Below are 27,464 nucleotides of genomic sequence, written 5' to 3'. Positions count from 1 at the left end.
ATGGGCAGGGTGGGTATCTCAGTTCTTCTGCTCCAGTTTTAGTCTTAAGCAGGCTCTAGATTGCCTGTGGCTCAAGAGTGGGACTTTCCTTGCCTCCTCCAGGAATTGACAGTCCCTCCCATCTACTCAGAGTGGAGTCTAGAGCTGCACTTATCACTAGCCAATTATCTACATGTGGCTAGTAATTGGCATATTGGACAGCACGGATATAGGATATAACTGTCATTATGGAAAGTCCTGTTGGACAGTGCTGTTCCAGAGCTCAGGCCAATTACCTGCTCATTGCCATCATGGTAGGTAAACTCTGCCTAGTGTAAGTGGGAGATCCTGGGTACAAATGAGTGACCATTTCCTTTCCCAGTGGCAGCAGATCTCTGCTTTGTATCATTGGAGGATCTGGGCGCGAGCAGATTTCCTGCCCTTCTCCTAAAGACCCATGGCACATTGCCTAGTGTCAGTGAAGTGTGAGGATAGCTGGATTTTGTACTTCTCTCCCAGCAACAGCCATTCTTTGCTTGGGACTGGATTTTTTGCCTGTCTGTCAGTGGTAGACAGCTTTTGCTTCATATTGGAGTTTTGTCCAGGGTACTGTAGGCAGGTTTCATGCCTGTCCTATAACGGCACCTGATCTCACCTTATTCTCATTCAGGGCCTGGAGCATGGATGGACTTCACCTGATATCCTTGCTCCAGCCTCGGATATTGGTGGTTTCTGCACATCTGTCTCCATCTCCAAGGATATCTCTCTTAGGTCTCCTTCACTGCCTACAATCTTCCTCTGAAGCACCAGATGGAGACCCATGGACAAATGCTAGCTAGTAAATGCAGACTCTTCGCCTGTCTGGGAATGCCAGGGATGCTGAATTATCTTGCTTGCTCACACGTGGCTTTTAAGCATTTGGTGAAATTTGAGTAGTGTTTCCTTACCTTCTTTTATGCCTGCCACTTCTTCTTGGCTCTGCCAAAGGTAAAACAGTTCATATGTTCCATCTCTCCTCACAGGGACCTGTCATACTTTAGAATTTAGTTCTTTCACTTGCCTTGCAGCCTTAGCTCTCAGATGGGCTTATAAAAAATTATGATTTTGTAGGTTTTTTTCTTGCAAGGCTGGGAGTGATATTCTGTTATGGCTTTCCATACCCCAAGTGGTAGCAGAACTCTCCTATTCTTATTTGGAATAAAAGTTAAAAGAGCAAGTAATTAGGGGCTGGTCCCACGGCCGAATGGTTGGGTTTGCATGCTCTGCTTCGGTGGCCCGGGGTTTCACCTGTTCAGATCCTGGGCGGTATGGCACCACTCATCAGGCCATGTTGAGGCGGCATCCCACATACCACAACTAGAAGGACCCACAACTAAAATATACAACTGTGTACTGGGGGAATTTGGGAAGAAAAAAGCAAGTAAAAGAAAAAAAGAGCAAGTAATTATATTTTCAGGTGACTGAAGGATTTTCTAGGACAGTGGTGCTCAAACTTGAATGTACATATTCATCATCTGGGTATCTTGTTAAAATGCAGATTCTGATTCAGCAAATCTAGAATGGAGACTGAAGCTTTCATTTCTAGCAGGCTCCCAGGTGATCCTGATGTTGCTAGTCCACAGACATACCCTGAGTAGCCAGACGTTAGGACACATCATCATCTGCTAGCTCATTTTAAAGGAGGTTGTATTAGTTATCTTTTGGTATGTAACAGATTGCTAGTAAACACATTCTCTACTACACATGGAATATTTACGAAGACAAGTTATGTGCTAGGCCTTAAAAAAGCCTCAGTCATTTCAAAGGATCAGTCTCTGTCATAACTACCCTCCAAGATGGTCCCCAAATGAGCCCCACCTTCCAGTATTCATGCCCTGGTAGTGTCCCCTCCAATACTGAGTAGGGCTGACTTGTGTAACCAAGAGGATATTGTGGAAATGGTGGAGCATGCCTTTTGAGGCTAGGTCATAAAAGACATTATGGCTTCTATCTTGGGCTCTTGGGTAACTAGCTTTATGAGAAGCCAGCTACCGTATCATAAGGACACTTAAGCAGCCCTATGGAGATGCCCATATGGCTGGGAAATGAGGCTGCCTGCCAATAGAGTGTGAGTGAGCCGTCTTAGTAGTAGATTCCCCCAGCCCCAGTCAAACTTTCCTTTAGATAACTGAAAGTATTGGAAGTTTTGGATATATCTTTTCTAAAGGGCATCATTAGCTTTCATTTTTTAAATGTATCACTTAATTCTTTTCTAATTTTAGACCTATTGTGTTTATACTCACAGTGGTACATAAAAGGGGAGCTTTTAGGAATATCTACTAGATATTCAGAAATATGGTACAGAAATAGTGGTGATATTTTTGGATTAAAGCTCTAAGTTTGGAAGTTATCAGCATTGATTTTCAGTAGAAGATTCTTAGGAAACGTATGGTATAATGGAAGCTAAGGAGGGTAAGTTTAAGTGTGAATGAGCAACAGTGTCAAATGTTGCAGAAAACTTGAAAATGATTGGCTAAGAAGAAGTGACTGAGACAAGTAGCAGCCAAAAGATCAAGATTCAAAATATATAAGCAGTGGTGTGCTGGTAACTATTTAACAATTGGGGGGGATGGGGCTGAGGATGTAGCTTTTGCAGATTTCCAAGGTGTAAATATTTCCATCCTGGCCAGTTCACGCTATCACTATTATGTCATTAACTGTGAAGTTGATAGATGTTTATAATTAGCACACCACTATATGTAAGGAACTCATATAATTCAATAAGACAAAGAAAACCTAATAGAAAAATGGACAAGAATATGAATAGGTAGTTCACAGACAAGGAAATACATATGGCCAATAAACATTTGCAAAGATGATCGTCCTCACTAGTAAACAGGGACATACAAACTAAAGGACCAAAACACTAGTTTTTACCCATTAAAATGTAAAAATTTTAAATGTTTGATAATATCAAATTAGATGAGGACGTGGGAAATTAAATCAGTATTAGTAGTTTTACACCACTGATAGGAGTGTAAATTAGTCTGACCATTCTTGAGGGCATTTTGGCAGTAGTTAGAAATATGCATGTCCTTTGATCTGGTGAATCCAATTCTGATTTCTCCCCTAGAGTAACGTTCATACTTACATGCAAGGAGATGTATATAAGAATATTCACGGTGGTATTGTTTGTAATAAAAATTTTAGAACAGTATGTCCAGTGTGATACAATTTGTGGTAGTGATCAAAAGAGACTTGTTCTTGTCCATAATTTTAAATGTGTGCATTATTTATATCATTAACCTGAGCATTTTTGAGTGCTTAGAGAAAGAAATTAAGGAAAAATATTCCTTATGAACAGGAAAGCATACAGTCTAAGAGTACAAGGAGAGTGTGATAAAAAGAAAGAAGTCATCTTAAGATATAATAATATAAGGATAAATATAGAATCACCACAAGTCAGGGTGGGAAGGAAGGAACTGGTAGGTGATGGTTTTCACAAAAATCAATAGACCATTTTGCTTAAAAGTCTGAAATTTGGACAGAAAGCGATACATTTAAGTAGGAAAGGGAATGCTGGTGGATTTTTTTTTAAGTATACTTTTTTTTAAATATATATATTTTAAATATAAAATACTTCTTGAATCAGTGCCTCAAAATGATAGTATTTCTCTTCCAATCTGCAGAAGGCAGGTAAGTTATACTTACTTCCATTAGACGTTGGAATTGAATTTGACAACACTTTTCTGATGAATAGCTGTTATCTAGTGATGATAATCTCAAAAAGAAGGCAAGATGGCAAGGTTCAGGTCAAACTACAAAGTGGTAATGATATGCAGCCAGCTGGTGTAGCTGCTGATTAGATTCTCCTCTATCGTTAGATTCTCCTCTATCGTCCATACCGTAGTTACTGCTCTCAGAAGACGGGTCTAAAATCTTGCCTTGGTATTTATCTGCCTCAGGATTTTAAAATTACAAAAGTTAAATATGGTGTTTTATTGTTTGTTTTGGTTTGTTTTTATGTTTTAAACATTAACATCAAAGTCTTACATTTACTTTTTAAAATTTTTATAAAGACAAACTAAGACATTATAACTGTGAGATTTTAGCTGGGAAACATGAAATTAGAAGTTTTGCCTGGTTTAGTACAATTTTAGTCTGTACATTTGCATAGTGATGACTTGCTTCAATAGCTGAATTCCAGGCAAAGAGGTGATGCTACCCACTATCAAGTTCACACTATAAGTAAGAGTTATGAATTCCCTTTTTAATTAGTTAATACCTTTTGATTCAGTGGTTTTTAAAACCACTGAAAAAGTAGTCAAGGAGGAAACTATTAAAATGTACAGGGCAAGTACGTAAAAACATTTCAGGAATAGAGAACATTGCTTCTTCTCCCAGTCTGTTCTTTACAACTTCCATTAAGATAGATCTTTTCAACATTTATTTCTTAGTATATTTCTCATTTCTTCAAAACCTTCAGTAATTCTCTATCAAATAAGTCCAGAAGCTTTAGAGTTCCAAAATGCAAAAATAGTAAATGAGAGAATGCACACTTCCTGTTTCCATTGCACAAAAGGTTTATCTTGTTATAGGCAAATTTAGTGTAAAACCATTCTTGACTTCTAAAACTCTTTGTTATTTGTGTTGTCATCTAAACACAGTAAAAAAAAAAAAAAAAAAAGCCAAAGTTTTTAAGTGAGAGTTAATTAAAAATAAGTTCCTTTTTGCTGTAGACTCTAAAACCTAGATTAACAAATACATAGCTTTATCTCTTGTTACTGATAGTTTGTGAACAGACCCAGTGAAAGGAAGTGCTGCCATGGTAACATAAACCAGACTGTTATTTGGAGACCTTACTCAAGATACTTCACTGCCCTGAACTGCAAGTTTTCAGTACCAGTTCTTCCAATTTGCTATTTCAAGGAAATAGCAATTCTATGATCAAAACAATTTGCAGTTATCTCACAATAGAATTTGAAAAGTAGACTTGAACTGAACAATTTCTAGGAGTGTAATCTCAGGAATAACCAGATAGAATGTGGCTAGAATTATTAAAATAATTGTCTTAGTCAATATGCGAAAAATAATTCGTGCATATCTTTTCTCTATGAAACTAAAGTGGTTTTGGGGCAAAGGCTGTTGTGGGTGCTAACATTTAAAGTTTTATTTCCCTTTCATTGAAACACATTTATCATTTGTGCCAAATAACTGAAAATATGTCTAATTTAAGAAGTTTCATCACTTAATCCAAAAATACATTTGTTGTAAAACTTGATGTCCTTTGAAAAAACATCAAAATTTCAAATGCTTTTTTAATATAGTTGATGTGATATCTTGCTGCTGAAGGCCAGAAAAAAGTTTCACCTGATAGTATGGTATGTTTCTTTCTATATTACAGTGTGATATGACACCCATGGTTTTCCTTTTTTTATATATTTAAGTTGTTAGAGTGTTAAAAACTGTCTTGGGGGCCGGCCTGGTGGTGCAGCGGTTCCACTTCTCGGCGGCCCAGGGTTCGCTGGTTTGGATCCCAGGTGTGGACATGGCACCGCTTGGCAAAAGCCATGCTGTGGTAGGCGTCCCACTTACAAAGTAGAGGAAGATGGGCATGGATGGTAGCTCAGGGCCAGCCTTCCTTAGCAAAATGAGGAGGATTGGCAGTAGTTAGCTCAGTGCTGATCTTCCTCAAAAAAAAAAAAAAAACTGTCTTACCCTCAATTACCATATTTTTCCTCAGACAAGAGCTTCTTTCCCTTCTAAATTTACTTTATCTCTTGTTCTTTACTACCTAACTTTTGTCTTTTATTCAGAATTAATTGATTTTTGTTCTTATTGTCGATTTTTGTTTAAAACTCCTTCATCTCTTAGAAGTAAAGGAGTAGGAATATACTCTTATTAAACCATATAAACTCCTACAATATGCCAATTTCAGAATAATCCCTTAGTATTCACATATTTTTCAACTCTATGTCACTTACATTTGAATTACCTTATTTGAATCTCATCACAACTCAGTGAAGTGCCCTACGTTTTTTATTTTTCAGATAAAATATGAATGAGAAGGCTGACTCTTAGAGATTAAATGATTTATTCAATATCACATAGCCAATCAATAATCAACGATTAGGACTTTGGTTTTTAAACCTGTGGAAGAGTGTTCTGACATTATGCCATTCTACTATAATAATTATGACATGGTATTCAGAGATAAAAGAGCCTCAGTAATACACTAATATTACCTTGAAAAAGTATTTGGGAAGTGGAAGCTCTCTGGAATGCATCACATTAAATCTTCCAGCAATCATAATAGCTTACATCGTATAGGATTTTATACAAGCAAAAAGGATCAGGGGAATAGAATACACGTAGATTTTATTGTTGTCTAAGTAACTGTTAATGTAGTTGTAAAGTGTAATTCAAATTTTAAGAAAGGGTTTTTGAAATAGAAAAGGTATAATATAAAAACAAAAAATAGTAGTAGTTTGAATCTCACCAATCTTGTGAGTTCTGAGGTTTTGAGGAAGTTGTTTGTTTTGTTTTTTTTTGAGGAAGATTAGCCCTGAGCTAACTGCTGCCAATCCTCCTCTTTTTGCTGAGGAAGACTGGCCCTGAGCTAACATCCATGCCCATCTTTCTCTATTTATATGTGGGTCGCCTGCCACAGCATGGCTTGCCAAGCGGTGCCATGTCTGCACCCGGGATCTGAACCTGTGAACCCCGGGCCGCCAAAGCAGAACGTGAGAACTTAACCACTGCGCCACTGGGCTGGGCCCTTGAGGAAGTTTTGTACATCACATGGTGGGAGAGGGGTCAGATTATACCTTATATTTAATTTTCAACATTTGCAGAGAAAAAAATCTTTAAAAATATTTATTAAAATTTAATGCCAATAATTAGTAGAATAGAAACAAAAACAAATTTGCATGCTATTAGGCTGGAGGAGATGAGAACCCTTTTTAAAACTGCAAATAAAATGAACATAAAACATATCAATAGTAGCAGTAGCCAACGTTATTGAGTGCTTATGTGTCTGGCAATGTTCTGAGCAGTAATTCTTGAAGTGGGTGCTATTTTATATATAGATATATTTTGGGCATGCTAATACACAAAGAACATAGATGTTTTTCTGGAAGTTACACAGCTGTTAAGTCACAGGTCCGGGATTCTAGAGTAGGCAGTCTGGCGCCAAGGCTTGGACTCTTAAACACTGTACAAGTAGTGTCTAGCTCTGGGGAAGTGGGATGAGATTGCAGGTGGACGTCCTTCTTGCATGACTGTTGAGTTCTGTGTGTAGGCTGTGTGTGAATGTGGTACATTTATAGGGATATGCTTGTAGGCGGGCTTCTGTTCAGGATACGCAGGTAGGGATGTTCAGCTAAGGAAGCAGGAAAGATTTATCTTGAAGGAAGAGTTAGGAGGTGATATCACAGCTCCTGAAGTCCTGCAGTTATTTTGTTTGACTAGCTCAACTAGTGTGTGTAGCATATTGATGGTTTTTTAGAACACTCTCTTGAATTGATCGCTTCCATTCTTTCCTTAATTTTTAGTTTACCAATTGTATTTTTATATAATTTTATATAATATTTTCTATTGTATAATATTATATAATTCTTTTTCCTTTTGTCCTCCTAGACGTGATAAAAGCTTATTTCAATCTTTGTTTAAGAATGAAAGTGTTCAAGGATATAAATTTGCCTTTAAATAGAGCTTTGGCTACATCACTTAGTTTTGATATTACTGTGTTTCTTATACCTTTTACTTACTAGACAATCTGTAATTGTAGTTTGGACATCTTTTTAATCCAGGCGTGTTTATAAATTTTCAAGGTGCAGAGAATTTTATTGTTGAGATAGTTAAATTTTGTTTCTTTTTCTACTGGAGTCTAAAATTGTGATCTTTAAAAGGGAATTTGTTTTTCTTCATGGCCTAATCAATGGTTGTAGTTTGTTCCATTAATATGTATTTGTTTTTGTTTTTTTTTTTTCTCCAAAGATTGGCACCTAAGCTAACAACTGTTGTTGCCTATCTTCTTCTTCTTCTTTTTTTTTTTTTTTTTTGCTTTTTCTCCCCAAATCCCCCCAGTACATAGTTGTATATTTTAGTTGTGGGTCCTTCTAGTTGTTAATATGTATTTGAAAACTATATTCTACAAGAATTTATTAATTATGTCAATCTTTCTCATAAGCGTTCCACAGAACACTAGCTTCCTGGATGTTACCTGGGAGGAGGAGGTTCTGTGTCAGATAACTTTGGGAAACCACCTAAAACAGGTTTCATTATAGCAGGCCTGTTTAGATCCCTTAATCTGCTAAAGTGTAGTGTGGCCTTCTTAAAAGGTGGGAGGTAAAATAATATAGCATTTCTTTTCCTTTTTTTTGTGAGCAAGATTGGCCCTGAGGTAACATCTGTTGCCAGTCTTCCTCTTTTTGCTTGAGGAAGATTGTGGTGGAGCTAACGTCTATACCAGTCTTCTCTATTGTTCTGTGGGATGCCACCACAGTGTGGCTTGATGAGCTGTGCTAAGTCCATACCTGAGATCTGAACCTGTGAACCCCAGGCTGCCAAAGTGTAGCGGGCGAACTTAACCACTATGCCACTGGGCTGGCACCTCCCAAAATTATTTTTTGATGCATCACTTAATGTCATATTGCTTATCACTTCTGGGGAAATGATGCTGCATAGAAAGTTTGTTTAATTTTTGCTTTTTTCTATAACAATAATAATAATAGCTAACATTTGTTGACATCTTAGCATGTGGAGGGCAACCTTGGACAGCCCTCCATGCTGTTCACTCTACAGCTTTGGCTTGTACCATTCTCACAGACTCTGATGTGGATGGCATGTCCTGGGGTTGTGCAGTCTTGTGGCCCTATATGCCAGGCACTATGCAGAGTATTTTATGCATAATTTAATCCACATAGCAACCCTATGAGGTAGGTACTGTTATTATCCCTACTTTACAAATGAGGGAATGATGTCCCAGAGAGAGAGAGGTTAATTAATGTTGCTAAGGTTGCACAGCAGGTAAATGGCAGAGCTGGAGATGGGAACCCACACAGTCTGCCTCCAGGGCTTTTAATCACACAATACATTCATAGCAAGCTTACTTCAACCTTTGCTTTGTACTCAAAAGGTACTATAGGGTTTTCTTTTTTCCCTTCACACATTTATTAAAAATGTTCAGACACTGTGTATGTCTTAAATTTCCAGGTTATTAATTTGTGTGTTTTATTCTAGGTTAATGGAAAAGGTTCCTTATGGTGTGTTGATCCAGAATATAAACCCAACCTTATGCAGGCACTGAAGAAGCAACCTTTTGCTTCTCCTGCATCTCCACAAAGGTACAGGATCTTCCATATAAGTATCAGTGGTAATTTATAAGATTTCATTGTATGAGATGGAGAAATTTAACAAAGTTGTAGGGTTTTTTGGGGTTTTTTATTGTATAGAGAGTTATTTATAGATAAGATATTCACCTAAGGCATTTTTTACTTATAGTCTAACTTGTGTCATTCATTCAGAAACAAGATACTGGATAGGGGAGAACTTAAATTCCGGAGAATGTAATCAATACTGAATATGTTATAACTAAATTCTAAAGAAAGTTATAATATGATTTTAGGTACAAAAAGGTTAAATCATTTTAATTGTCTGCAGTACTAATGCTGACCTAAAGATGCGGGAAATTTAAAATTTTTTAAATAAGATGATTAACAGTTTGTCATTGAAACATTTTTATGTACATATTTATATTTATCTATTTTAAGTTTTTTTCTCTTAGCACATTTAATATTTGAAAATTATGTTCAAGTCTCACATTTTAAAATGTTTGACAAGTAAAATAATGTTTTGGGTTTTTTTGTATTTGAATTGTAGTATATTTCCTTGGCTTTTGTTTTCAAACTCAGTGACTCCTATTGACCTTATAACTTTCCCATTTTAAGTCAAATCTGAATGTGATAGAACCTCCTTAAATCTGATTTTGTTTCTCTTTCCTAAATAAGCCTTCAGAATCTTTCTTTGAATTCTATAATGTGCATTCGAGTTGAAAATGCCAGATTTTGTCAAGATACTTTTAATTGTAGTCTATAATGATTAATTTGTTCTCTGAAAAATTTTAAAAGCTTTTTAATGAAATAATAGAAAATTTCAGACATAAACGAAAGTAGAGAGAGTGTTGTAATAAACTCCCAGCTGTGACAATTATCAGCATTTTATATGGTATTTAATTTCTTAAAGTAGTATTGGAAATTTTTAGGGGAGTGGCTGTAGCTGAAATACAGTAAAAATTAGTAAGGTTAAAGTTGAAATGTCAGTAATATATATATACTTATTGAGATTTTAATCTTATTTATTACCATGTTAGTAGATTAGAAGGATCATGGTAATAAGAACTACTCAGTGGTTTACCCTTAGGAAATGAAACCAAGAAAAGAAGTTATCAGAGTTTATATCCTAATTGTTTGGGAGTTGATATCTTTTTTATTAGTTAATGTTGGTGCATCTGAGGTGTCCTAGTTAAGAAAAATAATGATTTAGAAACTAGTGGTAAATTCTGCTGATGATCGCTTATGTGTTTCATTTAGGTATGCTATTTTATTTATTTATTTATTTTCTGTCTGGAAATTTTTATAGGGAATTTTAAATGAAAGGTTTTTTGTTTTTTTGAGGAAGATTATCCCTGAGCTAAACTCCATTCCCATCTTCCTCTGCTTTATACGTGGGACGCCTGCCACAGCATGGCTTGATAAGCAGTGCATGGACTGGCACCAGGGATCCGAACCAGCGAACCCCAGGCCTCCGATGTGGAGAGCACGAACTTAACCACTAGGCCACTGAGCCAGCCCCCTTTTTTTTATTAAAGATTAAATGGGAGAATTGGCACTCTTTTGTATACCATCAGAAATATGCTTTACTGTGCATCTGATGTGTTGCATTCTCATGTTTATATTTTGTAGCTTTATCGTATGTTTAGATGTTAAATAAAAAGATGATTTTGTGGTTTAAAAACAAGTAGATAAAACGACAACAGCATACGGGGCCACCCCTGTGGCACAGTGGTTAAGTTGAGTGTGCTCCACTTTGGTGGCCCAGGTTTGCGAGTTCAGATCCTGGGCATGAACCTACACCACTCATCAGCCATGCTGTGGTGGTGTCCCACATAAAAAGTCGAGGAAGTCTGGCACAGATGTTCGCTCAGGACTAATCTTCCTCAAGCCAAAAAAAGAAAAAAAAACGAGGAAGATTGGCAGCAAATATTAGCTCAGGGCTAATATTGCTCAAGAAAAAGAACAACAGCATAAAGGTTATAATCTTTGACTTTAAAACATTACCTTAATATTTTTAGAAACATTTTCTCTTTTTCATTGTTTGGCAAAATGGCAGTTCCATCTGACATGCCTTTGTGTAGCCCTTTCATGTCGTAGTTGGTAAGTCTGAGGAAGAGAATGAGATATAGGGTGTGTCAAGCTGTGACTACAAAATAAACTTTTAATTTAGTTAGCAAAACGGATTCTTTTATACTATCACAAATTCCATAGAACAGAAGAAATTCATTCCAAAAATGTTTTAATTTTTGAAATTTAAAAACAACCGAACTGCTGGTCTTTTTCATGAATATAAAAAATTTAATTTGATTTTGATATTTATTGATAAAATCAAGAACTTACCTGTTTTGCATCATTACCCTGCAGTCCTTCTTAAACGTTTGTTTTGATAAAGCCTTTCGTTTATGTGGTAACACCTGTATTAATATCATATCAAACTTAAGCATCCACTAAAAAACCAAATAATTAACTATTATGTATTGTCTATTGTTCCAGGCATTTTAAATGCATTATTCTTATTTAATTATCACAGCAACCCTATGTGGGAGGTTTAATTATTCCTATTTTACAGATGAAGAAACTAAGAGATTAATTATTTTGCCTGAGAACATCCAAATAGTTGTGATTTAATCTTGGATCTTATGCTCTTTCTGCTTTGGCAGTCTCTTCCTAAACTGAATAGTATTAGCAAAGAAAACAAGGTAAAAATAATTTGTGTTTTTTATTGTACAAATTAGTTGTATTTGTGACTAAGTTCTGTAAAAAGTGAAATAAAGATTTTTGTAACCACATTTGTCTTATCTCTTTATTTTTCAGTGGCTCTTTATCACCTCATTACTTAAGCTCTGTACTCAAGCAGGACCAGGTGCGAACCCTCAAAGGTAAGTGTAAGATCAGTATTTTAAATCATAAAATCTCAGGTCAAATATCAGGAATTTTTATGCTTTTTTTAATTATAAAAGTGTTATATGTTCATTGTAGAAGACTTGGAAAATAAAAACATTTATAAAAGAGAAACGAAAACTTACCCTTTATTCTACTGTTAACATTTTGATGTAATTGCTTTGGTCCTTTTTAAGCCTTATACATGAATAGATATGTTTGCATGCATGCACACATACACACACACACACACTTTCTCTCCACATACTGGACTCATACTGTGTATACTGCTGTATATCCCTTGTTTTGTTTCCCTTTTTCTATAGTTTTCCTTGAAAATAGGAAAATATTTCTTATTAATGCCATCAGTAGAGAGTTATCTTTTGTGTCTTAGACTAGAATAGAGGTTGGCAAACTATGGCCCATGGGCTATACTGGCCTGCCACCTGTTTTTGTATGCCTGTAATTTAGAGATGGTTTTACATTTGTAAGTGGTTGAAAAAAATTTAAAAAAATATTTCAAGATACGTGAAAATTTGCTACAACAGCAGAGTTTAAGTAGTTGAAACAGAGACCTCTGTATTGTGTCCTTGGTTTTTGCCTCTTGGCCCGCAAAGCCAAAAATATTTACTTACTGACTCTTTACAGAAGTTTGCTGACCCCTGGGTTGGAATATAGTTCAGAATATTTTTTTTTAATAGGTTAAATGTAAAGAGCTTTAAGAAGGCAATAAGTTAACTTTTAGAATTTTGTAGACTTCTTTTTTAAAGTATATTAAAATTCTGAATTAGTGGTTTTTTCCCTACTCATAGTTAATATTGTAGATTAGTGATGGATTGACATAAGATTTTATAGCATTGTTGCTTTGGAGCCTAGAGGCATTGTTATAACCTTTAAAAATAGAAATTCTCAGACTAAAAGCCTTTCTGTATATCAGAATTATTTTGGCTGTAACTACACCATCCCGAGCCTAGGAAGCAGTGTGATGGTGTCTGTAAAAATAAGGGAGGGAAAGAGTGTGAAAAAGCTTAGGAGAACTCTGCAAAGAAGTTAAGTGGATTAGGAGTCTGCTTCATATAATGTTCTGGCTTAACGCAAGGCCCCAGTATCCATTTTCCTGTTACCTGCATGGGTGAATGTGGTTTCTCTTTACATTTAGGTATTGCTGAAACTTCCTTTATTGTTTTATTACCTCAGTAAGTTCTAACCTTTAATCTTTCAAGCTCAGTTCATATACACATTTTGAGAACATTTTCTTTGTGAATTCTGGGGTTTATGTAGAATCTCTTCTTGCTCTCATTCCATTCCATCCAAATTCTGCTTCTTCCTTTGGGGAACAGACACTTTTCACAATTTTCTCCTGATAGTTTCAACCACAGTTTTTCATAACTAGAGCATAGGTACTGCTCCTTCCTCTGATGACTTATACGTACGATGTGTCATCTCTCCAGTGCTGCTAATACCTTACTTCCTTCCATCTCTATATTTGTGAGTCTTAGGCCTATTCCCCTAGTAATAATTAACTTGGTGAGGAGGGTGTTTGGTATTCTAAGTTAAAGCAAATGCAGGTCTTTCCTGGAATAGAATACAAAATTCTCATTAGTTTTAAGAGAAAAACATAAGACTGCACAAAAACTTAAGAAAATTTATATTTAGATCAGGTATAGGGTATATTCATATACTGCTGAGGAGATTTGCTTTTCTTCTCTCTTGATATTATTTCTAGGGAAAAGTTTGAAAAACACAACACTAAGTGGATTAAAAATCCAGCTATTTATTCTACAAGTGATTGTTGAGTTCCTATGTAGTGCCAGGCACTGTAGCGGGTGCTTTGGGATATTCAGAGATGAAAGAGACCCAGTTCCTGCTCTCAGAAAATGTACAGTTAATTGAAGATGGTTGAGTAGAATTATGCCGAGTACACTGGGGGGAAAAAGAAGTGAGTAGCAAATTAAGCTTAGAGGTAGGTCAGGAAAGGCATCTTAGAGAAGAAAGTGTGATGCTTGAACTGGGCCTCAGAATTGGGAGGATGCTTACCTTGGGTAGAGGTTTGTTGGAGGGCGCTTTCTGGGAACTGCAGGTCGATGAGTATGGCTGAAGCCTAGGAGTATAGAAGAGGACCAGGTAGCCTTGGTCCAGTAGTTATAGATGTGATCATTTAGCATGGACAAAGGAAATGAAGAAGTTGTTTAAGCAGGCATTAACCAAATCAAGGAGAGCTTATCTAGCATGACTAGTTTGAACTTCTTCCTAATAGCTATAGCATTGAGTTTAGCATTGAGTTCCTTAGTATGGTGCTTTGCATGCATTATCTCATTTAATCCTTACAGCAACGCTTTGAGGTATTGTTACCCTCTTTTACAAATTAGGAAACTAAAGTTTGGAAGGATTAAGTAACTTTCTCAAGGTCACACGACTAGTAAATGGTGTGCAAAAACCCAGGAACTCTAATTTCACAGCCTGTGCTCCTACCAGCTATGAAGCATTGGGGGAGCTGCTGAAGGGCTTTAAAGACTGAGGCAACATTGTCAGCTTTGTGTTTTGCAAAGATCACTTAGGTGTCATTGTTGGGCTCCAGTATTAGAATCCAATATTAGATTCATGTTTCCTAATCAATATATCAGAGCTACCTCTAGACATGTAAGAGTAACAAGAGAAGTTAGGCTTAGGAACTCCAGAACCACTATCAGCCAGAACAGGTGCAGCAGTTTGTTTAAAGTATAGGTGTCTCTCTTGCTTATCTTACAGTGACTAATTTTATGTGCCAATGTCTGTGTTACAGTATTGTATAACAAAGTGCAGGAGACACAGGAATCTCATACTGGGATAGCAAAACAGAACCTGTTTTTGGTCAGTATTTTGATTTGGTGTGGATTTGGGATAAATGCATCTATTTAAAAATACTTATTGAGGGGCCAGTCCTGTGGCCTAGTGATTAAGTTCAACACGCTCTGCTTTGGTAGCTATGCTGTGGTGGTGACCCACATACAAAATAGAGGAAGATTGGCACAGATGTTAGCTCAGGGAGAATCTTCCTCAGGCAAAATAAAAGAGGAAGATTGGCAACAGATGTTAGCTCAGGGCCAGTCTTCCTCAGCAAAAAAAAAAAAAAAAAATATTCAGCACACTTGTATGCTAGGCACTGGTATAAGCACCAAGGATATATCAGTGAACAAAAAAGACAAAAATGGAAGTCACATTCTATTTAGTAAATTGAGTATTTATACTTATATACTATATTAAGTATTTATACTTAAGCACTAGTATACTGCAAGCAAATATAAAATTTAGAGAGTTGATGTTAGGGGCTAAGTGCAAATCTAAGTTCAAATTTACGGTTGCAAATTAGCATAATTTGTATCTTAATTGGAATAAAAGTAAACTGGTGGTCCAGGCACCTTAAAGTATTGGTAATTTATTGAAATTGTTCTCCTGCTGCTTTGAAGAATTGCAAGAGACAGCTTCTCCATTTGGATGCTCTGTGAATGTGTATGTTAGCTTTGATAGAGGCAGTAAATCCTCTTATAGTTATTTCTGAGCTTATAACCGTGTAAGTTCTGCCTCTACAATTCTCATATCATTCCTTAAGCAAATGGACTGAGAATCAGGTAACAAAAACTTGTTGGTTTGTCTTATAACCGTCACTTTCAGAAGACTAAAGCTGGTATCTTTTTTTTCCCTCAGTTAGTGTTGATAATTTCCCAGCATCAGGCTAAAGAAAGATAAACCAGGAGGCACAAATGAACACTTTTGACAGAATTTATTTGAATGAGTTATTAAATCAGCAGCATGTTTTGAACTCCAATCAGGACTATGAAGGATAAAAAGAAAAATAATATGACTTTGAGGGTTTTTTTTTAATTACTATTTGGATGGCTCTCATGGCTTTAATGACAATGCCTTTCAGCTGGAAGTGAATTACTTGCTTAATCTAAATAGTGTCAGAGAAAATATATCCAAAAGACTTTATAAAAAGAGCCAAATTTTCACTCTTTATGAACTAGATATATTAAATAATATAGCTTATAGTACGTTTTTTAAAAACACAGAGCCACCTTTCAAATAGTGTAAACTACTTAGCAATGAAAAAATAACATTATGAAGTGTTTTCAGTTGTGAGAATAAATAAATAAGTCATCAGTTCCATTTTAATACCAAAACAGGTTGGATACTATAAATAAAAATTGTTCGTAAAGTCTACACAGAGAGTTTTTTGTTGTTCTTTTTCCAAGAAGTGCAAGACTGTACCTTTGACAAATCACTGATAATCAGGTGTTCTTGATTACCAGGTGTTTTGGGTCATTTCTCTAATGCATATTTTAATGTTAGGTTAAACTTTTTTTCAGATTTAATTCGCAAGGCATTGTGGGAAGCATACTTAGAAATGTTGTAAACCAAACAAATCAGATGTAGATAAATCCTTTTGCAAAGAAGTTTTTGGTTTCATAAAGTTAATTTCATGTGGGAGAGTTCAAATTAACTTGGCTATAATAAATTCTCTCTAAGAAATAAATGTATTCAGGGAACACTTTTCCTATCATTCTGCTGTTAGAGAAACAGTACCTAATTTTGTTATCATTTTAAATATTTGGAAACGAAGAAAAGAAATGGTGTTCATGCAGCTTTCTTATGTTGTCAGGATAAAATATGACTCCTTGAATTTTTTAAGAAGAATGTTTTATAGGTGCTTCGTTTATAAGATTATAAATTTCCTGAAATTGTTTCCTTATTATAATGCATTTCAGTGTTAGATTCTCTCTCTCACCACCACCTCCCTTTTTTAATAAAATTGGAAACAATGTAGACCTTTTTCTATTAAAAGAAAAATTATTTCATGGGGCAGAAATGTCTGTTAGGGCTTTTGCGTGATGCCGTGCACGTTGTGCCCTGCACAAGGACTCCTGGCTGAGGGAGTGAGTGGAGTCTGAAATCCAGCCCACGCCCCACTCTTCAAGCTGTGTGCCTTGATACGAGGAAGCCTTCTCCTGGAGGCAGAGTTGCTTTTTTTCCATTTCACACAGAGATACAATATGGGCTAGAGGCTGCACCTTTTCTTCTTCAAAGACATTTTAGAATACTGAACTCTCTATCAAACTGTAGTCAGGTCTCCTTCTAAAAGACTGAAATTGGAGAGTTCTTTGGTTTGCTAGCCTCTTGGCTGTGACGTGGGAGAATTATTGATTCGAATTCTTTTTACTTGCTATTCCTTCCGCCTGAAATGCTTTTCCTTCAGATATCTGCGTGGTTTCATTCTTTCACCTCCTTGAGGACTTGGCTCAGCTATTACCTCTCCTTGAGGCCTTCTCTAACCTCTGTATTTAAAAGTACAGCCACCTTTCCCAACACTCTCTATCTCTCCTCCCTCTTAATTTTTCTCCCTAGTGTTGATCACTCTGACATACAACTGTGTTTGAATTATTTCTTTGTGTTCTGAGAGGTTAGGGATTTTTCTGTTTTGGTTTCTGCTATATTCCCACAGTGTGGAATGATGTCAGGCTCATAAAAGAAAGCTCAATTTATTGAATGAATAACAGAATAGAGAATTTCCAGTATATTCTGTAATTTTCTGCAAAATTTCCTAGTCTAATGATGCATGCTTAGTAAGTATTAAGGGATGATGATAGAGTACAAATTGAAAGCGTGGGTTCTAGAGGTAGACTACTGAGGTTCAAGTCCCACCTCTAACATTCATAGAGATCCCTTTGTGTCTGTTTTCTCATCTTTAAGATGGAAATACTAATAGTTCCCACATCATAAAGCTGTGAGGATTAGATGCATTAATAATACTTAGAACTTGCCAAACCCATTGAAATTACTCAATGTTAGTAATTTCATGATAATTAGCTTAGCCTAGGGAAAGGAGGACAGAGATGCAATGCACTTATTTGTTACACATTTATCAAGGACCTACTATTGTTCCCGGCAAAATGGAACATAGAAGATATGACCTGGTTCCTACCTTAAAGAAGCTGACAGTCTCATTGAGAAGACATTCATGTAGACTCTGTTTCATGAAGTCACATTTTATTCAAGGGAAAAGAGCTATAATGTTATGTGCTCCTTCATAGCAACCATCTTCTGATTTACTTAAGCCTGTTAAAGTCATAACAGTAAGATTTCCTGCTTTCACAGAGTTTGTGCTCAAATTGGGGAGAAAACGAGTCAATATCTTCATGGCTTTATTATCTGAAGTAACTTTATAATTAGATATTGCAAGTAAAATGGAAAACTTTGAGAGAATAAAAATCTTCCAGCTTTGCGATAGAAATGGGAGGTTTCATATCTGTCTTATTGTAAACTTATCCTTTACAATCTAAAATTTATAAACATTTTGTAACTTTTCCTCCGTGTGTTAAATTATACCATTGAATTTTATTCAGTGCAGTTAATTAAGACTAATGGATCATCAAGATGGATAGGAACTTTCGGTGTACAGCTAGATAAGAGAGCATAATGACCTTATCTGGAGTAGAACCTGCTGATTTTACCAGCCTTTTAAAGCCTATTTTTCTTATGGAATATCCATAATTAACGTTTGAACTCCTGAGTTCTGTAGTACTTGTAGGCTCATTTATAATTATGACTAAAGACACATTACTGATATTTTTGTTCCAGCAATAATTATTCATTTAGCATTTACTGTATAGATTCACATGATCTAGACTGACCAATTACATACATTTTTATCACCTATAACTAGCATGTAATTAATGCAGTATTTCATAACTGCAGATATGTATAGGAAAGGATATTTTTAAAATGCTAAAAAGTAATAATGCCTTAGTGTACATTCTTACCTAATTTAGTCTATTTAAGGGCAAACCTTATTGAAATGCAGTTCAGGTTTTTATTTTCATTGTGAATAATTAAGGAAGAAAACTTTTATTATCTCTAGTACCTCTCAATTCTTCTTTATACAAAACTGTTCATAATTTTAAGTGAACAAAAGCAAATTGCAAAATCATATCTCTCATTTTGTTTGATATATTTATATAAATATTTTTTAAATAGAAGAATATATTCCAAAATCTTAATGTTGGTTACCTTTAGGTGCATGCAGATACTTAAAATAGCCTCTCTGTTAATAAAGGATATTAATATTATCACACTTTTCCTTTTTCAGAATCTGATATTGATGCTGCCACTGCGATGATGCTTTTAAATACTTCTATAGAACAAGGAATTTTAGAATGTAAGCAATTGTGCTTTTCTTTTTAAAATAGATTTTTGTGAGCACTTTATCAAATATAATTTAGAATGTAGGATATTTAAATGTTACAGGCAAAGTTACTCCTTTCCAACTAAATTGTGTTTTCATCTGAATTACTTAGTTTTCGTTTTATTATATTTCGATTAGTTTATGTGAGCAATTGAGAGATTGAGGTTAATGCCGTGATAGATCTTTTTACACTGATGAAGAAATGAAGAAATAAATAGCATATTTAGAAATTAAGCTTGAAGATTTAAAAGTAAAAATGAAAGCTATACATCAGAAAATATAGAAAAGTATAACCGTGGAATAGGAAAAAATCCTTCTTTAAGATACAAAGTGTAAAATCTATAAAAGATGGGTAAATTTAATTAAACATCAAAATTTTAGAGTTCTGACAAAATATATCTTTAAGAAAAGTAATGCAACAAAACATTGTGAGAACATACTTTTTTACCATATATAACAAACAAAGGGTTAGGGTTGAGTATATGTATATAAAAGGATCCTACAGATAAGAAATAAGGAAAACAGTTCAACAGAAAAGCCAGAAAAATGTATGAATAGGTGGGTCTCAGGAGGAAATGTGTGTGGACAACACACACTTGAAAAGATAGGCAGCTTCTCTAGAAATCAGGGAAATGCAAAATGAAACAGTATTGAGATAGTGTTTTTTTGTCCATGAGATTATCCGTTATTAAAATAATTGATATGAGGTGTTGAGTATGGGAACTGGATATTGTCATATACTGTAGGATATAAATTGGTGCAACCATTTTGGAGGGCAATTCGAAAATACCAATTACAATTTAACTTAGTAATTCTGTTTCTTGGTATCATAGAAAAATATTTGCGTATGTGTGAGAAAAGGCTCCTAGAATGCTTTTCATTGCAGTATTATTTGTAGTAGTGAAAAATTGAGAACAACCTAAATATCAACAAGGAGTTGAGTAGCTAAATAGTGGTACATTCATATCGAGGCATTCTGTGCAAGCAGCTCCAAGTAATTATGTTTTCCATGAAAAGGTCAAGACATAGTGTTAAGCTTTAAAATGTGTTAAAATGTTTCAGATTAATACCTACAGGGTGATATGGTCTGCATAGAAAAAAACCCCTACAAAACATTACTTATCTAAGCTTAATAGTCGGAAGTGATATAGTAGTTTTAAATGGCCTGTTTCTGCAATCATGCATTTGGCCTATTGATGGAAGTTTTATTTTCCACAGGTGAGAAGCCTCTTCCTCTTAAAACAGCAATGCAAAAAAAGAGGAGTTATGGCAATGCATTTAATCATCCCAGTGCTGTGCAATTACAAGAGAGTGATTCTTTAGCCACCAGCATTGATCCAAAAGAAGACCACAATTACAGTGCAAGTAGCATGGTAGCACAGCGGTGTGCATCCAGGTCTAGTGTGTCTTCCCTTTCTTCTGTGGATGAGGTGTACGAATTTATCCCAAAGAGTAGCCATGTGGGAAGTGATGGCAGTGAAGGATTTCACAGTGAAGAAGATACAGACGTTGATTATGAAGATGATCCTCTTGGAGACAGTGGCTATGCGTCACAGGCTTGTGCAGATACCTCTGACAAAAGGCAGCCAGGCAAAAAGATGCGAAAACAGTCATGTCCCGAAATTGATGAGGAGCTCAAAGAGGCAGCTGGATCTCTGCTCCACCTGGCTGGAATTCGTACATGTCTCGGTTCCCTAATAAGTACTGCAAAGACACAAAATCAAAAGCAGCGGAAAAAATAGAAATACTTCTTAGTGTGATTTTTTTAAAGTGTGGCAATACTCTTCTACTTAATTCTCTACAAGGGATATCAAAGCCATAATGGACTTCTTTTGTTTTAGGGTGGGGGAGGGATGCTAATTACTTGTTTATTTCAAAGCATTTGTTTAGTTTTTATTAAATAGTTGCTGTTAGGATCATGCCCAACTATAAATGTGTGAAGTCCTAAAGGCATAATTTTTGTGATAAGTGTCTCCAAGATTTGAACATTTTTATAAAAGAAAAGTCCCCAGCCTCTGTCTTAAACTTATGGAAGTCTTTACATTAAAAAAATGTAAGAATTTACAACTCTATAACTTTTTTCATTTTCTTTTGCAATCTGTAATTAACCATAGTTGCTGATCCAGCTAAAGATTCTGCTGATGTGTTTCCCATGTACTTCTCTCCTGACACATGCAATCCAGTAGGAAGAGATTTGGATTTTTTTATCGTGTCTTAATTTTTGGTTTTAATTATTTTTTGTTGAAGTGTGACCAAAATTGAATATAAATTGGAAAAGATGCTAGATGTCCAGAAAGTTCCTTTTGGTGACATAGGCAAAGAGTACAGTCATGTGTTGCTTAATGACAAGGATATATTCTGAAAAATGCATCTTTAGGCGATTTCATCATTGTGTGAACATCATAGAGTGCACTTACACAAACCTAGGTGGTACAGCCTACTACTCACTAGGCAATATGGTACTAATCTTATGGGACCACCATGGTATACGTATGTGATCCATTGTTGACTGAAATGTCGCTATATGGCACCTGACTGTGCAGCAAAGAATTCTAAGATTTAGAAAAGGCAGTTTTGTGGTATAATTTCATCTAAGAACACTCCAATTCCTATTGCAATATTATCTTTGAATTTTTTACTTCCCAGATGTTGCATAGAATTTATTGGGGCCTTTTGTTCTTTCCCATAGCGCTTTGCAACTATGTTTAAATTTTAGCCACTAGCTGTCTTTGTTGATTAGAAACTATCCAATGAGAGGATATAGCCATAGAATGTGTTAAGGAGTTAACACCCATTTTGACACACTGTTGCAATAAGAGAATCTTTCATTTGTTTGTTAAATGTACTGCATTCTGAGAATCTTGTAGTAGGAATGGAGTGTAATCTAGTGTAAACATTTTGAGTACTTATTATGTTATCAAAAATAAAGGTAGATCATTTAGGGAAAGGGAAAAACTTCTGTCTAAGCTTTGTATGAATTAAGTTTGTGTGTATACCTAATTAAATTTAAAAAATTTAACAAAATTATAGAGACAAAATACCTTTATGGATTTAAAAATTTGTATAAAATTAAATCTTTATGGATTTCAAAATTTGTATAAAATTAAATCTTATACAATACACCCTTTTGAGGAGGCAGTGTGTTACATGCTATGTGCCATTAATCCATGCTAAAAGGTTTATATTACTGTTCCAAACATGCGTTGAGTGAGGCATTTTAAGTATTTGAACAAATCTGCTTGTATGAGACATTTTTTCATATCATTTGTATAGTTTGACTATGTTATTCAGAAAGAACTAGGGATACTAAGAAAACTAAGGTTATTCATTACGTATATTTTTTTTACAATGGTGGAAGCAACTTTCAAAAAGTTCAGTCTCTGGTCATGCTACATCCTGTTTCATGGACAATGACCTTATTCTCATTTTTCTGATAATTTCCTATATACATGCATAGACCCATAGGCTCATGATTTGGGTTTGTTACTTTCAGCTGTTTCTATAACCATAAAGCATTTTCTTGGATTTTTTTTTCAAGAGAAAATATTTTAATTTTAACTTCTAAATTTTATTTTGGCAAAGTTGTCGAATTAAAAGCGTAATGGAAATGTCTTTTTCAATTGGCAAAATGTTAAGCCAGGGATAGCAACATTAATATTATCTGTCCTGTTTCCATGTTAATTGTAATTGAACCTGGATAGCCACGTTAATGGAATCGGTGCTGTTGAAATATAGTAATTTTTAAATTTGTTGATAATGAAAAATAGTCCGTAAGTATGCAGGATGAGATATTTGGATTTTTTTGTTCTTCATATATGTCACATGTGCTACAGAAAATGGCTAACCCAAGTTAACACTTTTTACTGTAGACAGTGAATATAACACAAAAAATTGCTTTTACCACAGTATAAATAGTACACAGATTATAAAAATAATTTTAATAACAATATTTTTAAGCTATTTACCATGGCCCTGTAGGTAGACCTTAGTAACGTTGTTTCAGTGATCTGGTTCTAGTTTATTTTGTTCGACTGAAATTCTGTACCACAAATGTTCTCTCTGGTTCCTGTCCATTAGATAATTACTCTTTGTAAGTAAAGGAAAATGATCTAGGATAAGGAGGGGGAGAGTTGTTCCTAGTTCAATAGGGATCTTCAAAATTATTTTGTCTTGATATAAAGAATAACTCTTTAAACCTGATTTTCCCTCACTCTTCATGTACTCTTCCCACAAATTTAAAAGTTTACTTTATATTCATCACTAGCAAGAACAATAAACACTTTTGCACTAAAAGCTAACAGGAAGACCTTACCTGATATTTTACACTTAATTCTTTTTCAGAATTCAGTGCATCACTTTCCATTTGCTGATTTACCAAGGGAGTTATTTTCAAAGGGAGGAACCTTTTTAATGACGGTCCCCTATTACTTCCATAGACATTATGATCCCATTCCTCAGATGTGTTGAGATGAAAACATGGCTAATAACCACCCATTCAGGAAAGTCATGTCAAGTCCTATGGACTGGAAATTGTATTTCCAATAGTATATTGATAACAAATTTTACTGTAATAAAAACAACTTGGCAATCCTGGAGAGGTTATATATTTTCCAACATACTTTAAAACTGTGATTTAAGCTAATATATAATTTGCCTTATGTCAATATAAATTGTTATGACCAATTCCTGTTTATAATAGATCCCTAGTAAAAGTCTTGACCCAGCACAATTAATCTTTCATCTTTCATATCCCAAATAGAATCAGTGTTTCTTGAATACGTATTTTTGAAATTTATTTGTGCAATATATTACAAAGTTAGTTGATATTTTACTTTTCAAATTCAGAGAAAGAAAACATTACTTGTATTCAAGGAAAAGCTCATTATTGGTGCATCACCTCCTTTTTTTCACCTTTGGGCCTTTCCTGTCCTCCTTATAGCCGGCATGTCTCCTCTTAACTTAGATTTCTTTGTATATAGTGAAGTTTATATATATTTTTTATTTTGCTACTTTCTGAGGCATTATGTAAAGGGTTCATTCTAGATGGTCAGTTAAATATGTTGCCACAAATTCAAAGCTAGAGCAAATGTTAAGAAGGGAATGTGTGTGTCTTGGTAGACCAGGAGGCCTTTCCCAGCAATTTTAGCAACAAATGTGAATACTTCACAAAGCTGTAAAGACTATTGTCTTAAGTACTACAGTAACTTAACAACCTTTTGTGAAGACCATAGCATTTAATTAAACTTGGAGGCTTTCTGGTTTACATATATTTTATAGTTTTTTGTTAGTTTGAAATGTGTAAGCTTTGATTTAAACAAAGTTTACTTCAGTATGTTAATGATGTAGTAAAAATATTTATTGAAAGACAAATTATTTTAATGTTATACCTGCCATTTTTTCTTAAAGCACATTTTTTTGCATCTAACTGCCAGTGCCATTGTCAAAACTTGTTTTTTAAAATTGTTGTATATTTCTTATTAAACTAAGTGCTTAATTTTAAAGTATTATGTTGCCATCATATAGTGTATAAAAATGTATAATTGCCAATTCATTGTAACTATTATTTATTTTTAAATGAAAGTGTAAGAATGCTTTCTGATTCAAGAAATTTGGGTTATTAAACTGTTTCTTTATCCTCTTTTCTAATGTAGCATAAAAATTGCCCTGAGTTTGAGTTAAAACTGCCATTAGATGACCAGTCACAAGTGAACCACTTCTCTGTTGCCAGTCTTTGCTCATATTAAAAACAACTTAACAAATGTTTAGTTTTTGTATCTAATCTCTAATTATTAAAATGTTTATAAAGTTTATTTTTACCAAAGAGATGCAATTCATTATAATAAAGTATTGCAGAATAAACCTTATTTTATACCCTTTTCGTACTTGCTCTCTTCTTTTGGGATGGGTAGTATGGATGTGGGTGGCTCATACCACACATACACACACTTTCCATTTTAGTGCTACGAAGTTGAAGTCATAGAGATGAAGTTGTTTCAATTTCAGAATTTTTTAAAGTATTGTTTTTCCTAGTTTTTACATGTCATCTGAATCATTGAAAGCTAAAATAGTTAAATTACTCTCTTCCTAAAGTTGAACTTTTCTTATTCATCTACATATATGTGAGATACTTTGAAATATAACTAAGAAAAATTGAGTAGACTGAAATTATTAAGATTATTTCTCAATACAGTGGAGTTACTTCAAAAATACCAGTAATACCAACTGTTTAAAAATTGGGGCATCCATTGTAAAATGGAATAATTTACAACCAGCATCTTGATTTTAATTCCCCCCGTCACTTCCCTTTAAAGTTCTGTGCTGGTAATTTTAATGGTATTATCTACATAGGGTTGTTTATTTAGAATGAGTCAGATGAGACAGCCATGTTGATTTTATACTACCACCTCCATCTCTAAGCCCTCACTCCTTCCAAGGCATTCGTTTGAAATACAAAGTCATTTAAAAAGCATAGCCATTTGGGAGTCGTGTATTTGTTCCTTAAAAGAGAGTTTTATTCTCTATTGCATTCAAGTTTTTCTAACTCATACTAGTTCTGAAGGGGAAAGAAATATACATAATTTTTAGAAAAATAGCATTAAGATATGGGTTAAAAGCATTGTCTTTTCCTCAAGAATTTCAGAACATACTAATTTGAAAGGTAAATATTTTTCTTTTTTTTTTTGGCTGAGGAAGATGAGCCCTGAGCCCAAATCTGTGCCATTCTTCCTCCACTGTAAATGTGGGTTGTTGTCACAGCATGGCTGATGAGTGGTGTAGGTCCACACCCAGGATCCAAACCCATGAACCTGGGCTGCCAAAGCAGAGCACACCCAACTTAACCACTATGCCACAGGGCCAGCCCTCTGAAAGAATTCTTTTAATTGGAAATAAAGCTAGCAAAAAATGTGCAAAAACTTAGACGTGTAAGTGTTGAAATTTTTAAGAATGACAATTATTAATCTTAAAAATAGTGTTCTTATCTACATGAAATTCTAACGAGATATGTTTAGAGGCTGTCAACTGAAAATTAAAATAGCCATGTGCTACACAGAGAATGTAACTCATTTAAGGATAGTTTGTGTTCCAAAAGTTTGTTTACAAATATGTTGTTGGAAGAGTAGGAGCGTTTTCCAGTGAATTTGAAGGTAAGTTATAAAGCCTTATTTAGTTCATAATGTAGTGGGGAAACAACTCTTCTTAACCGAAAGTGATTCTTACACAAAATTTCTGTATAAGTGGATTTACTTCCGTTATAGATTTTCCTCAACCTTGAGATTTGGGTTCAGGTAAATATAAATTAATCTCGGGAAAAATTAGTAAAGGAGGAAACTAGGAATTATACAGAAAAGAGAGATTGGAGAAAATACTAACTTGGGAGATTTAAGACCCTGAAGCAAGATTGCTGTCTAATGGTGGAGAATTCTAAGAGACTGCAGCCAGCTCAAAGTGCTCTGCAATGTAACTAAATTCATATGATAGTTTTGTATATGGCGAGAGGAACTGAGAAAAGGTTCCACATCCTTGGTGAACTGAGCACCTTTTCACTCAAGCACTTCAGTGTCTAATCCCAAGTATTGAGTTTTATGTGTTGGACATAAAATATGCACTAAGGCGGCTGGCCAGGTGGTGTAGTGGTTAAGTTTGTGTGCTCCACCTTGGTGGCCTGGGTTTCGTGGGTTCAAATCCTGGGCATGGACCTACACACAGCTCGTTAAGCCATGCTGTGGTGGCTTCCCACATACAAAATAGAGGAAGCTTGGCATGGATGTTAGGACAGGGACAATCTTCCTCAAGCAAAAAGAGGAAGATTGGCAACAGATGTTAGCTCAGGGCCAAACTTCCTCACCAATAAAAATTAAAAAGTGAATAAAATGTAAAAAAATATATATATATGTACTAAGAAGCAAAAAATAGACAATCTCTCAAAATTGTAAATTCAATTGTGATGATTGATAGGAAAGAAAAGAATAGGGAGCTATGAAAACAACATTTAATTTGGGCTTTTAGGGGCTACCCTGAGGAATGTGATTTAAGCTGAGATCTGAAAGAAACATTAACTTGGGAGTGAAAGC

At 34.9% G+C, this 27,464-nt stretch overlaps 1 protein-coding gene across 4 annotated transcripts in view; it reads left to right on the top strand.

Annotated features, from left to right (window-relative positions):
- The window catches only part of FOXN2 (forkhead box N2), a 57,076-nt gene extending 31,818 nt beyond the window's left edge, over positions 1–25,258 (top strand). For all 4 annotated transcript variants that reach the window (XM_046663142.1, XM_046663141.1, XM_046663143.1 and 1 more), the window contains exons 3-6: positions 9,202–9,305; positions 12,108–12,172; positions 19,297–19,365; positions 20,611–25,258. In XM_046663142.1, coding sequence (XP_046519098.1) covers positions 9,202–9,305; positions 12,108–12,172; positions 19,297–19,365; positions 20,611–21,134 — 762 coding nt within the window. In that variant the 3' untranslated portion in view covers positions 21,135–25,258. The remainder of the gene's footprint in view (positions 1–9,201; positions 9,306–12,107; positions 12,173–19,296; positions 19,366–20,610) is intronic.
- Positions 25,259–27,464: the final 2,206 nt, after the last annotated feature.

The sequence above is a fragment of the Equus quagga genome, chromosome 5 (genome assembly GCF_021613505.1).
Source record: "Equus quagga isolate Etosha38 chromosome 5, UCLA_HA_Equagga_1.0, whole genome shotgun sequence".
NCBI classification, from domain to species: Eukaryota; Metazoa; Chordata; class Mammalia; order Perissodactyla; family Equidae; genus Equus; species Equus quagga.
The sequence above is the reverse complement of the archived record's forward strand: the minus strand, read 5'-3'. Positions and strand labels throughout refer to the sequence as shown.